We start from the raw sequence: 17,423 nt of genomic DNA, 5'->3' as shown, positions 1-17,423 counted from the left end.
TAAGTGTTTTCACCACAAAAAAAAATAAGAATATGAGGTAATACATGTTAAATAACTTGATTTAGCCATTCCACAAGGTATACATATGCCAAAATATCATGTTGTATACTATACATACAGTTTCTACTTGTCAATTTTAAAGCTAAATCTTTTTAAAAGCTTTTCATAAAAGTACAAAAACTAGTCAAATGGAAACCAGTCATACAAACTGAATGAGAACTCTAAGCTAGCATTAGAAACCAAAAAATAAAAAGCCTAGAAATTCCAGTAAGTTAAAGATTGCAAAATAACCATTAGTAATATTATAACTCAATGCTCAATACCCCCTCTATCAAGTAAAATGGCAAATAATCTAAATAACAATCTGCATATTATAAAATAAGAAATATGCAAAAGACATGTAGAGAGATTTCCTAAGAACTCCAGAAAACAGGATTATAATCTGACTTTGGGTATTCACTTGACATTTGTCAATAAAATGTGTTATTTGCTACTCTATAAAATCTTACGTACCGGGAAAGAAGTTCTCAAATACTGGCATTTCATATATGTCACTTCTAAATAAGGAACAAAATTAATAAATAGACTAGGGGTAGATATATAGTGGAGGTACAATAAATATTTTCCTCCAAATAAATGTGGTTAGTAATGTTAAATCTCTTAACCACGAAGTAGTTTTTGGCAGCTTCAAACTTTGTAAAGCGTATCTAGAAAATCAGGAGTAAGCAAAGAAGGCTGGGCAAAGCCAAAGTACCTCTCACAAGTCCATATTCTCTGCTCATAGAAAACACTACCAAAAATCTTCCTCCAGGGACTATTTTTATTTTACATGTCATTCTAATAAGCCTTACTTTAGATTTTATTTATTTATTTATTTATTTATTTATTTATTTATTTATTTATTTTTGAGAAGGATTCTCACTCTGTCACCCAGGCTAGAGTGCAGTGGCATGATCTCACTCACTGCAACCTCTGCCTCCCGGGTTCAAGCGATTCTCCCGCCTCAGCCTCCCAAGTAGCTGGGATTACAGACGCGTGCCATCATGCTTGGCTAACTTTTCTATTTTTAGTACAGACGAGGTTTCACCATGTTGGTTGGCCAGGCTGGTCTTGAACTCCTGACCTCAGGTGATCCGCCTGCCTCGGCCTTCCAAAGTGCTGGGATTACAGGTGTGAGCCACTGTGCCTGGCTGAGCCTTATTTTAGGAAAGCAGTTCATGAAAAGGGAGGCTAATGAAGACAAATGTTTCAGCAGTGAGAACAGCACATGAATCATGAAAAAAATAGTCAAGAAAATTATAAAACCAGACATAACAACAGGCTGGGTCTGAAACAGCAGCCACTAGCCACATGTGGCTATTGAGCACATTATATGTGGCTAATCGAAATTGACAGCTGCTATAATGTAAGTTACATACTGGGTTCTAAAAATTCAGGAATGTAAAATATCTTTTTTGTGTGTGACTACTAAAAATGTTGAATGTGTGGCTCACATTAATGGTTCTATTGTATAGCAATGATCTGATCTAGGGCATTTCAGGTAAAAGCGTAAAACCCTAAATACTACAAAGATTCTTAAAGCCACGATAACATAACATAGTAACTGTTTCTACTGAGATCACATGAGCATGTGCATTTTTCTAAGAAAACAGTCTACAGCTGGCCGGGCGCGGTGGCTCACACCTGTAATCCCAGCACTTTGGGAGGTCAACGTGGGTGGATCACGAGATCAGGAGATTGAGACCATCCTGGCTAACACAGTGAAACCCTGTCTCTACTAAAAATGCAAAAAAATTAGTAGGGCGTGGTGGCAGGCGACTGTAGTCCCAGCTACTCAGGAGGCTGAGGCAGGAGAATGGCGTGAACCCGGGAGGCGGAGCTTGCAGTGAGCCGAGATCATGCCACTGCACTCCAGCCTGGGCAACAAAGCAAGACTTGGTCAAAGTGAGACTCGGTCTCAAAAAAAAAAAAAAAAGAAAGAAAAAACAGTCTACAGCTTTTGTCAGATTCTCACTGGGGTCTATAACCCAAAAAACTTTCGACCCTGTTCTGAGTGGTTGATTTTGAAAAAGATGGGGATCGCCAGGTGTGGTAGCTCACACCTGTAATCCAAGCACTTGTAGAGGCCAAGGTGGGCAGATTGCTTGAGTCCAGGAGTATGAGACCAGCCTGGGCAACACAGCAAAAACCTGTCTCTACAAAAAATACGAAAATTAGCTGGGAGTGGTGGTGCTTGTCTGTAGTCCCAGCTACTCCAGAGACTGAGGTGGGAGGATGGCTTGAGCCCAGGAGAACAAGGCTGTAGTGAGCTGTGATTGGGCCACCAGACTCCAGCCTGGGCAACAGAGTGAGACACTGCCTCAAAAAAAAAAAAAAAAAAGAAAACAGAAAGAGATGGGGCTGTGAAATCAGTCCTAGAGACCGAGGCTAAATGTGATTATTTTCACTATATTAACAAGACTGCAACAATTGACAGTTAAAATAATTTAGTTCTAAAATTAGCACATGCAAAAAACAAAAACATAAAATGGTAGGTTACATATCACGTCCCACTCTCAAAAGAGGATGGAAAATTAACACCCCCCAACAAAAAGTAATTTCATACAATCTTTCATTCACTCACTCATTAAATATTTACTGAATACATATAAGGATGTTCAGTATACAATTCCTTCAACTTTTCTGTAAATTTGAAATTTTTCCTGGTTAATAGGTTAGGAAAAAGTACTTAAATATTTAGTACATGCTAGGCATTAAGCTAATGCCATGAGAGTAAGATTTACACCCTTAGATAGACTAATGGGCAGATAGGGAACCAAAACATAATGCCACCTGAAAATGCTTTAATAGAGGAAGCTACACAGTACTTTGGGAGCAGAGAGGGATGATGAACTAGGTTGGGAAAATGGGAGTGGGGTAGAAACAGATCTGGCCATTTTTCCCAAAGAAAGTAATGAGTTTTAAGTGAGGAATGGAATCCACCAGGTGGAGGGTATTCCATTCACAGCTATCCTCTGGGTATTTTTTCTTTTCTTAAAAGATACATAATTTACACGCCAGCTGCAGTGGTTCACGTCTGTAATCCAAGCACTTTGGGAGCCCAAGGCAGGTGGATCATTTGAGCACATGAGTTCAAGAACACCCTGGGCAATATGGTGAAACCCCTATCCCTATCAAAAATACAAAAAAAAAAAAAAAAAAAATTAGTCGGGCATGGTAGCTCACGCCTGTAAGTCTCAGCTACATAGGAAGCTGAGGTAGGAGAATCGCCTGAGTCCAGAAGGCGGAGGCTGCAGTGAGCCATTATTGTGCCACTGCACTCCAGCCTGGGCAACAGAACAAGACCTTGTCTCAAAAACAAAAAACCATAATTTACATACTTCTAAAGGTAAAGTAGTATTATTTGCAGGAAGAACACTGAACATAAATATGAAGTGAGCAACTCAGTCTCAATTCTGATAATGATTATATCTCTAGGCAAGTTGCTTAATATCTGTGTGTTTAGAGATTCTGAACTTTGATTATTCTTCTTCAAACTTTTCCCTTCTCCTTTTTTTTAAGCTCTGAACTTTACCCAGATTATACCCCTGACCTTCTTTCTATATTTTTTCCAGCCCTTCTAGTGCTTCAATACTAGTGATAACTCCCAGATTTATATTCTCAGCCCTGACCATCCCACATACATTCTTACCCAAATTTTTAAATGCCTACTTAATATTTCCACCTAGATAATTCAAAATTGCATCAAATGCAACATAATAAAAATTGAACTGACAATCCACCTCCATCTCCCAAGGTATGTAAAATTTAAGAGTACAAACATATACCTAGAACTACGAAGTATCATCATGAAACTTGATTTGTGTTTAAAACACAAAAAAAAGCTTACAAATGAAACAAAAAAAAGGCCCAGTGTTTATTACTTATTAATATTTGCCATACTAAGAATATGAATGTACTGAAATCATTAGTAAAGTGTCTCTCAAATACAAAATTCTGTAAGTTTATCAGTTGAATATCTTAAGCTATGTTAACAAAAATGCAAAGCATTTTATATCATCTATACTATCAAAATTCTTACATCAATCTTGAACATCTAAGTTGCTGAAAGCCACTGGCAACAAAATAAAACAATAAGTCAACTCACATTCTCATAAGATAGGAATTTTATGTGACTAATTAATGCTCCCCGCCCAAAAAAGAAAAAAAAGTAAGCAATATAAAGTTCACTATATAAAATAAATGATCTGAGTTATTAAGAAGAAACAAAAAAGCCACACTTCCAGAGATGGAATAATTTGTTTCTAGGGAACATATTTATTACAATAAAGGTGGCCTGAGGCAACTATTACTATTTTTTCCCCTCAAATACTGATCTGTAGAAGAGGCTACTGCAGTCAGTATTTCACGTTCGCACTATCTTTTGTAGCCATCTTTTGTGGAGAATGAAAAAGGTAGTAATACTAGAGTATTACACTATTTCACAACCAGAGTGCTGTAAAAAACTCAGAAAACAAAGTATACTCTTACTGTAAATATTACAGGCTAAACCTATTTGATATCTTTTTTTTCCCAATACTAACCTATAAGAAACCAAAGGTTCACGAAATTCCACACGATTATTTTTCTTCACATTACTCTCCAGGGTGGTAGCTCTGAGAGGACTACGAGATTTCTCTTTTTGTGATTTAGAGGATTTGGAGATTGGAGCATTAACCCAAGAATCATCCAGGTATCTACCATCTGAAGGAAAAGGAAATCTGTGAGAACATATGATATAAAATACAACTGCCTCTGAATTTGGCTGGTATCTTAAAAAAAAATTAGGTATCTATTATTTCTAATAGTTGGATATTATATAAGTTATCTCTAGTATCTCTAGTTGGATATTATGTAAGTAGATGAAAAACATTCAGGTTAAATTGTTAAAGTAACTCCATTGATAGAGAAATTATATTCTGAGCAAACAATGCAAAATAAAATTCTACATACAAAATTTATTTTTGTCATGGCTCTCACTTAAAAGAGAAGTATCAGATACAACCTAACAAACTGCCAGGTTAAAAAAAAACCTATCTATCTATCTATCTATCTATAAATATTTATATATATAAATATATTACAGTTTAGGTAGAAAGTACTGACCTGGAGGTTTTCACCCACCAATTAAAAAACCACAGAATGGCCCAGCATGATGGCTCACGCCTGTAATCCCTGCACTTTGGGAGGCCAAGGCAGGTGGATCACGAGGTCAGGAGTTCAAGACCAGCCTGACCAACATGGTGAAACCCCATCTCTTCTAAAAATACAAAAATTAGCCAGGCCTGGTGGCACAGCTACTCAGGAGGCTGAGGCAGGAGAATCACTTGAACCTGGGACACAGAGGACGCAGTGAGTAGAAATCACACCACTGCACTTTAGCCTGGGCAACACAGTGAGACTCTGTTTCAAAAAAAAAAGAAAGAAAAAAAAAGGAAAGAAACCACAAGATCAAAATACAAAAGGTAACCCAAGAAAATATTTGCATTGTATCATTTTATAACAGTCACCATTATGAAAGAGATTCCATTTATGATTTTAAATCCCAACAAAAATATACATTTTATTAAGTCAACTAAATTTCATTTCCAAAGCACTATGTATCTGTGAATTTAAAAAACAAATCAGACATACATAACCTCAAAATGAAACTCTCATCGCTAAAAACAAATGAAAACTCATTGTCAAGGGTGATGTAATAGTGCTAAAGTCCCTGATCAAAAGATGGTGAAAACACCATCTACAGTCGCTGAACATGAGGCTGTTTCATAGCTACCCAATATCAAAAGAAAAAGATTAAATGCCAGTGTCTCTGACAAAAAAGCAAGCAACAAGAGACTATAAGAAGAAATTAAACTGAAACAAAACTACTACATCAACAACTTATATTTAAGGCAGAGTGTGTTAGCTACGCCTATAATCCCAGCACTTTAAGGAGTCCAAGATGGGAGGATTACTTAAGGCCAGGAGTTCAAGACAAGCCTGGGCAGCACAGAGAGACTTCGTCTCTACAAAAGATAAAAAAAGATTAGCCAGGTGTGGTGGCTAGATCTACAGGCTACACCCCTGTAGATAGAGCTGTCTGTTTTTTCAAAATTTACATTTAATATATGTATATATTTGGAAGTAACTTATACATACCTTTTCTACTTATTTTTCGGGTAGTACTTGTAGAAGACTTCTTGGTATCCATGACAGAATCACACACAGCTGTACTTGTAGGGGCTACTTCTAATTTATTTTCAATGTGTCTCAGCTAAAGTTTAAATACCATCACAAGACATAAGTTAATTCCATAAATAATCCACCATCAATTTACATGGTTATTTAAAAGTATATTGCCCGATACCTTTTTCCAAAGTAGAAAAAAAAACTCATGAATGCTTTCTTAAAATATTTGTTTTTCATCATTTTATACTTTAGCTATAACAACATCTGGCATAATGCTCCCCGAATTTAGACAAGAAAAATCAGTAAGATTCTGAAGAATATCAAAGAGTTTCCACTTCATATGTTGACCTATTTTTTAAATTGTTTAGTAAAAAAAAAGTAGTAAATTATCTGACTTTTTTTTTTTTTTTTGAGACGATCTTGGTCCATCGTGCAGGCTGGAGTGCAGTGACGCGATCTCAGGTCACTGCAACCTCCACCTCACAGGTTCAAGAGATTCTCCTTCAGCCTCCCTAGTGGCTGGGATTACAGGCGTGCGCCACCACACCGGGCCCATTTTTGTATTTTTCGTAGAGATGGGGTTTCCCCATGTTGGCCAGGCTGTTCTCAAACTCCTGACCTCAGGTGATTCACACGCCTCGGCCTTCCAAAGTGCTGGGATTACAGGCATGAACCACCATGTTCAGCCAATTATCTGACTTTATATGTGACATATCATTATGCAATATATCCTGTGCATTTTACATGCAAAAATGAGTAAAGAATTATTTACCTGGACCAAAATTTAAGACTATAGGTACTCAAACAGCCACTGTGTTTTACAGTTTTATGTCTATAAGTTTCACAATAAAGAGAAAATATAACTCTGCAATATAAGTCAACTTTTGGTTATAACCACCAAAGTTCTCAATGACTGAAAAGCATTTTTTCCTAAATAGTAAAGTATTATATGCTTACAAGAAAAAACTAGGAAAACAGAAACAATATAAAAAATAAAATTAAAATCATCAAAATTCCATCACATATAGACTCTTTATATAAAATTTTGATATATCTTCCTTCAGATTTTTTTTTTTTTTTTTTTTTTGAGACAGGGTCTCACTCTGTCACCCAGGCTGGAGTGCAGTCACATGATCTCAGCTCACTGCAACCTCTGCATCTTGGGCTCAAGCAATCCTCCCACCTCAGCCTCTCAAGTAGCTGGGACTACAGATGTACACCACTAATTAGCCCAGCTAATTTTATATTTTTTGTACAGACGGGGTTTAAAATTCAGAATCTGAATTTTAATAAGCTCCCAAATGTCCAGGTTGATCTCAAACTCCTGAGCTCAAGTGATCCATCTGCCTCAGCCTCCCAAAAGTGCTGCGATTACAGGCATGAGCGACTGCACCCAGCCTTCCTTCAGATTTTTGCATCCCAATGCATTTTAAAAATTGGAATAATTTTTGATATATTAATAGTTCTACATTAGATTGCCTCCCCTACTTATATTCCTTTATCATCCTTAAATGTTCTTCAAAAACACCCAATAGTTTTAAAAAACAACTATTAACAGTTTAACTGTAAATTAGTTTAGCACTAAGTTAAACTGGTGGATAAAAACTATTTCTATACTATACAAAATATAATGCTCAGGTAGAAGAGAGAGAATATATATTGCTACATTCATAGGGCCAAAATACGACTCTGCATTGGGACCAAATCTAGGTTATATCACCTTTTGCAGATTTATTTTCAAACCAGTTCTAAAGATTAGAGGACAGAAAATATCACTGAAATACTTAGTAAAGAAGTAGGTGATTCAAAATTAGGTGGTATAGAAAACAAAAAAGGGTATATTAGGAAAGTAATTTGCCCAGAGAGCAAATTAAAAAGAAAAGAGTTTCCCTTTGAATGAACTATTTGCATCACCTGCCAAACTTGGATTCCTAAACTCTAGACAAGATTGGCCAGAACACAAATGGGAATAGGTTGCCCACAGTCATTCTTCTTCAGTAGTAAGAGAAAAAAACAACCTGTTATTGCCACAAAAAAGAAGTAACTCTTTCAACACTGTTATTCAACATAGTACAGGAAGTCCTAGCTAGAGCAATCAGACAAGAGAAAGAAATAAAGGGCATCCAAATTGGAAAGGAAGAATAACTCACAGTCCATTCAAGAAGTTGGTTTCCTTCATTTCCTCCCTAACAATGAGCCTTCTACATAGACAAAGCCCCTACCTTCATCCTCTGTTTTAAATTTTCTTTCTTTCTTTTTTTTTGAGACAGGATCTCATTCTGTTGCCCAGGCTGGAATGCAGTGGTATGATCACAGCTCACTGCAGCCTTGAGCTCCCAGGCTCAGGTAATCACCCCACCTCAGCCTCCCGAGTGGCTGGGACCATAGGCGCATGCCACCACACCCAGCTAATTTTTGTACTGTTGTAGAAATGGGGTTTTGCCATGTTTTACAGGCTAGTCTTGAACTCCTGGGCTCAAAATGATCCTCCCACCTTGGCTTCCCAAAGTGCTGGGATTACAGGGTGCGCCACCGCATCCAGCTTAAATTATCTTTTCCACCTACCAAATGAACAAATTTATTAAAGGTGAATAAACAGTACAAATTATTATTATTATTGAGACAGGGTCTTGTTCTGTCATTCAGGCTAAAGCGCAGTGGCACAATCAAGGGTCTCTGCAACCTCAAAGCCTCAACCTCCCTGGGCTTAAGCAATCCTCCTGCCTCAGCCTCCTGAGTAGCAGGGATTACAAGTGCACACCACCAAGCCTGGCTAATTTTTGTCATTTTTTGGTAGAGACAGGGCTTTGCCATGTTGCCCAGGCTAATCTCAAACTCCTGGGCTCAAGCTATCTACCCACCTCGACCTCCCAAAGTGCTAGGATTACAGGGGTAAGCCACCACAACCAGTCAATTTTAATACTTTATATGCCATGGTGCTTGTGCTCCTAATTCCTAAAGTAGTATCCTGTTTATTACTTTACCATTTAATAGTTGTCATTTATGTTCATTTTATAATATACAGTGTGTGTGTGTGCATATATATATATAGAGAGAGAGAGAGAGAGAAAGACTAAGAGAGAGAGAGGGGATCTCTTGAGCCCAGGAGTTCAAGACCAGCCTGAGCAACACAGTGAGAACCCGTCTGTTTAACAAAAAATAAAAATAAAAGTAAATTTTAAAGAACAGTATGGAAAAAATTTTAATCTATTCAATCATAACAGGAAATTGATTTTAATCTAGAAATAAATAAATGGACGCTAAAACTACTTACAGCAGCCTTGGTTTGAGAAAGTGCATCCCACGATGTGGTAATATCTGCTGGGAAAAAAAATGGTATTTACTATATCAATCAACCAGAATCTCTGAATTAGACCTCAGAATCTGAATATTAATAAGCTCCCAAATGCACTCAAAAGTCTGAAAACTACCTTATTAGGCAGAACAATTTCTCAGCAAATGCTTTATTATATTGAGTCAAAATGGGTTTTTATCTATAAGATTATTAAGCCAACATTCCCAACATATGGTTTAAAGGTAAATAGACACTGCTACCATTGGACTGGCATTTCCACTCACACCTATATCAGACAGCTCCAAAAATAAGCAGCATCCTCAGTTTACCCCAATGAGCTGAACAAATATAAAATTTTATATTGTACTGTATTTTATAATACAACGTGAGAAAGATTAGAAAGCTACTCCAGATTTTGATCTATCAGTAAAAACATAGGTAAAATCCATTCAGTCTTTCAGAGAACAACCCTTCAAATAGTTTAAGGTCGTGTATTTTCCATAAGTCATCCTTCTTCAGGATAAATATTTCCACTTCCTCCAAATACTCTTCATATGACTTGATCTCCAGATCTTTCACAAACCCAATAATCTTCCTCCAGATGTACTCTAGTTTGTCAATCTCCCTCAAAAAATATCATGCCTTAAAATTACCTCTAATGCATTATTTTAACAAGAATTCAGTGAGACTCTTACTATTATTATCTGTAACCCTATAAGTCTGTAACTATATTGGGGCTATACCATTTATTGAAGTTAGGCCAGAATTTCTGAAAAATTTTACATATACTGGTTCATTTTAAAAAAGGATTCCTGCTTTACAAAACAGTTTACCATAGGATGCTTTTAACATGAAGCACCATGTATATTTAAAATATAAGAGAATTTTAAAATTATTTATCCACTTTCTATAAATCAAAGCATAGGTATAATTATCATTTATTTATTAGACCAAAATGTAATACACATGACCTAAATGAGGTATTAAGTTCCCCTTAAAAAAACAAAATCATACCTTGAACAGTATCCTTGCTTTGAGAGTTCCTTGGATTTTGTAAAGGCACCTCTTTTGATTTGCTGCTCCTCATCCTGCCAATTTACCTGCAATCACATCAGTATTCACTGAACATCAATCTTATATTATTTTTCCTCAGAAAAATAACTCATTACAAATTATATTGGCTACTTCACACCCATTAGGATGTAAATAGGACAGGCTACTATCAAAAACACACAAAATAATAACTGCTGGCAAAGATTTGCAGAACTAGAACCCGTGTGTGCTGTTGGTGGTAATGTATAATGGTACAGTCACTATGGAAAACAGTGTGGCAGTTCCTCAAAAAAGTAAAATTAGAATTACCATAAGATCCAGCAATTCCACTTCTAGATATATGATATGGTTTGGTTCTGTGTCCCCACCCAAATCTCACCTTGAATTGTAATCTCCATAATCCCCAAGTGTCATGGGCAGAACCAGGTAGAAGTAATCGGATCAGGGGGGCAGTCTCCCCTATGCTATTCTCATGATAGTGAGTCTCATGAGATCTAATGTCTTCATAAGTGTCTGGCATTTCTCCTGCTTGCACTCATTATCTCTCCTGCCACCCTGTGAAGAGGTGCCTTCTGCCATGATTGTAAGTTTCCTGAGACCTCCCCAGCCATGTGGAACTGTGAACCAATTAAACATCTTTTCTTTATAAATTACCCAGTCTCGGGTAATTTATAGCAGTGTGAGAATGGACGAATATAGTACACAACCAAAAAACTTGTGGAGGCTCGAACTATTTGTACAACCACATTCAAAGCAGCATTATTCATAGTAGCTAACATGGAAGTAGCCCAACTATCTATCAACAAATGAATGAATAAGTAAAATGACATTTATATATATAATAGAATATTATTGAGCCTTAAAAGGAAGGAAATATGATATATGATACAACATGAAAGAATCTTGAGGACATTATACTAAGTGAAATAACCCAATCACAAAAAGACAAATACTGTATGATTCCACTTACATGAGACAGTAAGAATAGTCAAAATCATCAAGACAGAAAGTAGAATGGTGGTGGGGGCTGGGGAAAGAGATGAATGGGAGTTACCGTTTAATGGGTTTCAGTTTTGCAAAATGAAAATAAGTCTGGAAATGGATGGTGGTGATGGCTGTACAACAATATGAATGTACTTAACACCACTGAACTGTACACTTAAGAAATGGTTGTAATGGTAAATTTTATGTTATGTGTATTTTACCACAATAAAAAAATGAAAGGAAAAAATATATCACAACTCAAAGGGAAAGATCATGATCTGCCTATGGTTAGACAGCTTAGTTATAAGTCATACTATATTTTCCTATGAATATAGAGGAACTAGTCTCTTATAAAAATCATGTAACAACACAGAAAGTTTGAAAAATAGAAGAAAACCTCATTACTCCCTAAATCCTAATACAATCATTAATAAATAATTTTATTACTATCATCACTGTAACTTCAATTTTAACTACTTTACCTAACTGCTGGACGTCTGTGGTGGTTTTAAAACATATTCAAAATTTGTTTCATACTCCTTTCTTCAAATTGTGGAAATTAATTATTCTCCCATTGAATGTGGTGGGACTTAGAGACTTACTTTAAACTAATATCACACGTGATGAAAGTGACAATATGTGACTTCCAAGACTAGGCTATAAAACACATTCTCTTCTCTCTTTATACCTCAAGGATCCAGGTGTCATGTCCTAAGAACAGTCAAGCAATCCTATAGACGTCCATGTGGCAAAGAACTGAAGCCGCCTGCCTACAGCTATGTGGGTGAGCTATCCCTTGCAAGTAGATCCTCCAGCCCAAGTCAAATCTTCATAGGACTACAGCTCTACCTGACATCCCCACTGCAACCTCATGAGAGACACTGAGCCAAAATCACCCAGATAAGCTGCTCCTGAATTCCTTACATACAGAAAGTGTGAGATCGCAAATGTTTTGTGTTTTAAACCACTTAAATTGGGGTGGGAGGTTATGAATTACACAACAAGAGCTATCCAATACAATATTATGTCCCATTTTCTCTACTACAAATAACACTGAAATGAACATATTTGTATCTATGAATTTCTGCTTATTTGGATTATTTATCTAGAACAGTATCTGCAAAGTGTGCTAAAACTGAACGAAAGAATGTGAAGAACATGCTGCTCTTGAAACACCATGTCACTGAAATACAATGGGTCTTTCAAGAAGGGCCTACCCATTTCATAAATATCTTAATATTATCTATTCTTTCTACTTTTGCTGATTTAACAGGAAAAAAATGTATGCCTTAATTTGAATTTGGTAGATGCTAGCAGGATAAAACGTTCTGCTCTATATCTTAACCTTCGTGCTTCATTTGTGAATTGTCTTTTCTATCCTTTGCCCACTTACCTACCAGGATCTTAATGTTCTTCTTATCAAGTTGATGAGCTATTTGCCTTACAAATATATTAAACCTGTCATATTTGATAAACATTATTTTCTCCACTTAGTTGTATGCAGAGGCAGTACAGTATGTTGAATATTAAAAACACCAATTTAAATTTAAGAAAAAGAAGGGCTCACCTCTTAGGTCAAAATATGTAAAACTAAAAGGTATGGTTACTTTTTAAGGAAGTTAATTTAATCTGATTTATCAGAGTAAATAATCCTGATTTATAAATGTCCTAGAAAACACCTCAAAAATGTTCTAAAAATAGGGTTGGGCACAGTGGCTCACGCCTGTAATCCCAACACTTTGGGAGGCTGAGGCGTGTGGATCACCCGAGGTCAGGAGTTCAAGACCAGCCTGGCCAACATGGCGAAACCCAGTCTCTACTAAAAATACAAAAATCAGCCAGGCGTGGTGGCGCACATCTGTAAGCCCAGCTACTCGGGAGGCTGAGGCAGGAGAACTGCTTGAACCCAGGAGGCACAGGTTACAGTGAGCTGAGATCACACCACTACACTCCAGCCTGGGCAAGAGAGCAAGACTCCATCTCAAAAAAAAAAAAGTTCTAAAAATAAAATTTTTTCATAGATTATAGAATATGGCTCTAAGAAAAGTAAACAAGTTTTCTGAAAATAGAGGAGCATAGTAGAAAAACAACATTTTATCAACCATAAAACTTTAATCTGCCAATACAGTTTAACAAATTAACTCATTTTGGCTTGGTGCAGTGGCTCACGCCTGTAATCCCAGCACTCTGGGAGGCCGCAGCAGGCGGATCATGAGGTCAAGAGATCAAGACCATCCTGGCCAACATAGTGAAACTCCATCTCTACTAAAAACACAAAAATTAGCCAGGCATGGTTGCAGGTGCCTGTAATCCCAGCTACTCAGGAAGCTGAGGCAGGAGAACTGCTTGAACCAGGGAGTCAGAGGTTGCAGTGAGCTGAGATTGCACCACAGCATTCCAGCCTTGCAACAGAGTCAGACTCTGTCTCAAAAAAACAAACAAACAAAAAATTAACTCATTTTCCTTTTGATAAAAATATTTTTAATCTAGCCAACTGAAAAATTAAGCAAACATCAGTTATATTACTAGAATATCTGTCAATGATTAGACAAAAAATCTCTTTGGGCAGACATCTTTTTGCTTTAAAACTAAAATAAGTGCTGAAATATACAGTGATTATCAATTTTCCAATGGAAAGGATAGATTAAATAATCAAAAACTACATACGTGTCCACAATCTCTATGTCTTCTTAGCTAACACTAAGGCTGAGACAGTATAAATGAGTAAATAAGAGAAAATTTATCTGCTTCAAAATAAATACCCTATTAATGGGCAATCATCTTTAATATAAATGACTACATATTAGAAGTATGACATTTATGTAAAAGTTCATACGATAATTATAGAATATCTCCCACTAATAATGAGACTGAATTACATCTACATGCAAAAAGATAGCTGAATATCACAAACATGTTGTGAAGAACGCCAGAAACAAGAGTAAAAACCATATAGTTCCATTAAATAAAGTATAAAATAAGCAAAAGGAATCTATAGTGCTAGAAGTGAGGACAGTCATCACCCTTGAAGTGGCTAGAGAGGTGGCTGAAATTGGAGCAAGGAAGTGCTGCTAATCTTCACGGATTTGGGTGCTGACTTCAAGCGTATGTTCAGTTTAAGAGACTTTATCAACTCGCACATTTATGTGCTTTTTCAATGTATATTATACTTCAAAAGATTTTCAGATAACATGAATTATGTCCTGTTTTAGGTTTATAATTCTAGTTTTTGAGGCTTTTCTTAAGAGATAAGGTGTCACTCTGTCACCCAGGCTGGAGTGCAGTAGTGCAATCAGGGCTCACTGCAGCCTCAACCTCCTGGGCTCAGGTGTTCCTTCCACCTCAGCCTCCCAAGTAGCTGAGGCTACAGGTGCACACCACCATGCCCGGCTAATTTTTTAAAAATTTTTATAGAGATGAAGTCTCACTACGTTGCCCAGGTTGACCTCAAACTCCTGGGTTCAAGTGATTGTCCCACCTCAGCCTCCCAAAATGCTGGGATCATGGGTGTCAGCCACCACACACAGCCTATAATTATAGTTTTAAATCAGTTTTATGATATCTATTCTCATGAAGCACCTCAATTTGCCAATAACCTACCTTTTAAATCTTTGGTTATCCCATGCCCTGTAAGTGAATATTTTAAATATAATGTATTCAAGTTGGTCTGTTCTTTATATAAGAATACATTTTTTAAATCACCATTTTTGTAGAAATTGAAAATAGAATTAGTGAAAAAAGTGTAATAAAAAACTTACTTAATAAGATAATCTATCAAAAGGTTTACTATCTTTAAAGCATAAATCTCAATTTGCATAAGGCCTTTTTCCCAACCACTTTTAAGTGTTTACCAAGTCAAATAGATTATTCAAGATCACTTCCTGGGGAATAATGAAAGCATCTTCCCAGTTAAATGTTTTAGAGATATCATGACAATAACCTTATTCAAAAGTCATACGGAAAACTTGGATTTATTTATTTGTTGGACATTTATGTATTATCTTTTGTCTATTTAATTTGCCAAGAATTAAGAGATGGACAAAAATTCACCGGAACTACTGAATTTTTGTCCATTTCATATTTCTAAAATACTTAACTCCTAAATAACTTGATATTATTATTTGGTATATAAAAGTTCATGGTTATGCTGCCAATGGATTTTACATTTCATCAATAAAAAATAACTCTGTTTATCCCTAGAGAAATGTTTTAGTATTTAATTCTACTTTGCATGCTATTAATAAAAAGCAAACATTGCTTTATTGCATCTGTCCTATCCTTTTAATTCTAAGTTTTCTGGATCACTTTCTTTTAAACATATATTGTATATAGAAAAAAGATTTTTTTAACCCAATGTAATAATATTTGTCTTTTAAGACTAAGAATGAGGAAAGTAAACTTGCATATCAACAGCTTGTACTAACAATGTTTTTTGAGTACCTACTTTGTGCAAAGCATTGTGTGTTACTAAAAAAAACTAAAAAGAAATGGTCCTTACAGATGAAAAAATAGAGACAGAAAAAGAGAGAGAAAAACGGTTCTGACCTCTACAATCTCACAATGTAGTACAAGTATTCTTAACCTAGTAATCCATGAATGAGCTTTTCCTCTAAGATCTGAAACAAGACAAGGATGACCACTTTCACCACTTTTGTTCAACATAGTTCTGGAAAACTTAGCCACAGTAATTAGGCAAGAGAAAGAAACAAAGGGCATCCAAATTGCAAAGGAGGAAGTCAAATAGTCCCTGTTTTCAGACAATATAATCATACATATAGGAAATCCCAAAGACTCCAGCAAAAAAAACTATTAGAACTAATAAATGAATTCAGTAAATTTGTAGGATACAAAATCAACATACAAAAATCAGTAGTGATTCTATACATAAATAATGAACTACCTTACAAAGAAATCAAGAAAGCAATCCTATCCACAGTAACTACAAAAAAAAAAAAAAAAAAAAAAAATCTGGCTAGGAATAAGTTTAACCAAGGAGGTAAAAAATCTCTACAAAGGAAACTGTAAAACACTGATGAAAAAAGTTAAAGAAGACAGACAAAAAAGAAAAACATCTTGTGTTCATGAACTAGAAAAATTAATATTGTTAAAATGATCATACAACCCAAAGTGATCTACAGGTTCAATACAATCCCTATCAAAATACCAATGGCATCCTTCACAGAAATAGAAAAAACAATCCTGAAATTCATATGGAACCACAAAAGACACCAAATTCCCAAAGCAATCCAAAGCAAAAAAAAAATAAACCAGGAAGCATCACACTACCAGATTTCAAAATACACTATAAAGCTACAGTAACCAAAACAGCATGGTACTGCCATAAAATCAGACATATAGACCAATGGAACAGAATAGAGAATATCCATGTATTTATAGTCAACTAATTTTTTACAACGGTGCCAAGAACATTCATTGGGGAAAGGATAGTCTCTTCAATAAATAGTGCTTGGAAAACAATATCCATATGCAGAAGAATGAAAACAGACCCCCATCTCTCACCCTACACAAAAATCAACTTGAAATAGATTAAAGACTTAAATATAAGACCCCCAAAACTACAAAATAATTAGAAGAAAACATAAGGGAAACAAACAGTTCAGAGCACTGGTCTGGTAAAAGATTTTATGAATAAGACCCCCAAAAGCACAAAAAACAAAAGCAAAAATTAACAAATCGCACTATATCAATCTAAAAAGCTTCTGCACAGCAAAGGAAACAATCAACAGAATGAAAAAACAACCTACAAAATGGGAGAAAACATCTGCAAACTACTCATCTGTCAGGGAATTGATATCTAGAACATACAGAACTCATACAACTTAAGAGCAAAAAAAAAAAGCACCCCAAATAATCTAATTAA

The 17,423-nt window shown here is 35.9% G+C and overlaps 1 protein-coding gene across 4 annotated transcripts in view; it reads right to left on the bottom strand.

Moving 5' to 3' along the window:
* Window positions 1-17,423, bottom strand: part of CEP350 (centrosomal protein 350) — a 163,246-nt gene that overhangs the window by 121,283 nt on the left and 24,540 nt on the right. For 3 of the 4 annotated variants that reach the window (XM_023194268.3, XM_023194269.3, XM_023194270.3), the window contains exons 2-5: window positions 10,520-10,605; window positions 9,485-9,528; window positions 6,181-6,295; window positions 4,584-4,743 (exon numbers count right to left, since the gene is read on the bottom strand). In XM_023194268.3, the coding sequence (XP_023050036.2) occupies window positions 4,584-4,743; window positions 6,181-6,295; window positions 9,485-9,528; window positions 10,520-10,592 (392 nt within the window). In that variant the 5' untranslated portion in view covers window positions 10,593-10,605. The remainder of the gene's footprint in view (window positions 1-4,583; window positions 4,744-6,180; window positions 6,296-9,484; window positions 9,529-10,519; window positions 10,606-17,423) is intronic. The other variant, XM_026448164.2, reaches the window with a different exon arrangement.

Source organism: Piliocolobus tephrosceles, chromosome 1, assembly GCF_002776525.5.
Source record: "Piliocolobus tephrosceles isolate RC106 chromosome 1, ASM277652v3, whole genome shotgun sequence".
Taxonomy (NCBI): domain Eukaryota; kingdom Metazoa; phylum Chordata; class Mammalia; order Primates; family Cercopithecidae; genus Piliocolobus; species Piliocolobus tephrosceles.
This window is presented reverse-complemented; position numbering and strand designations above follow the sequence as displayed.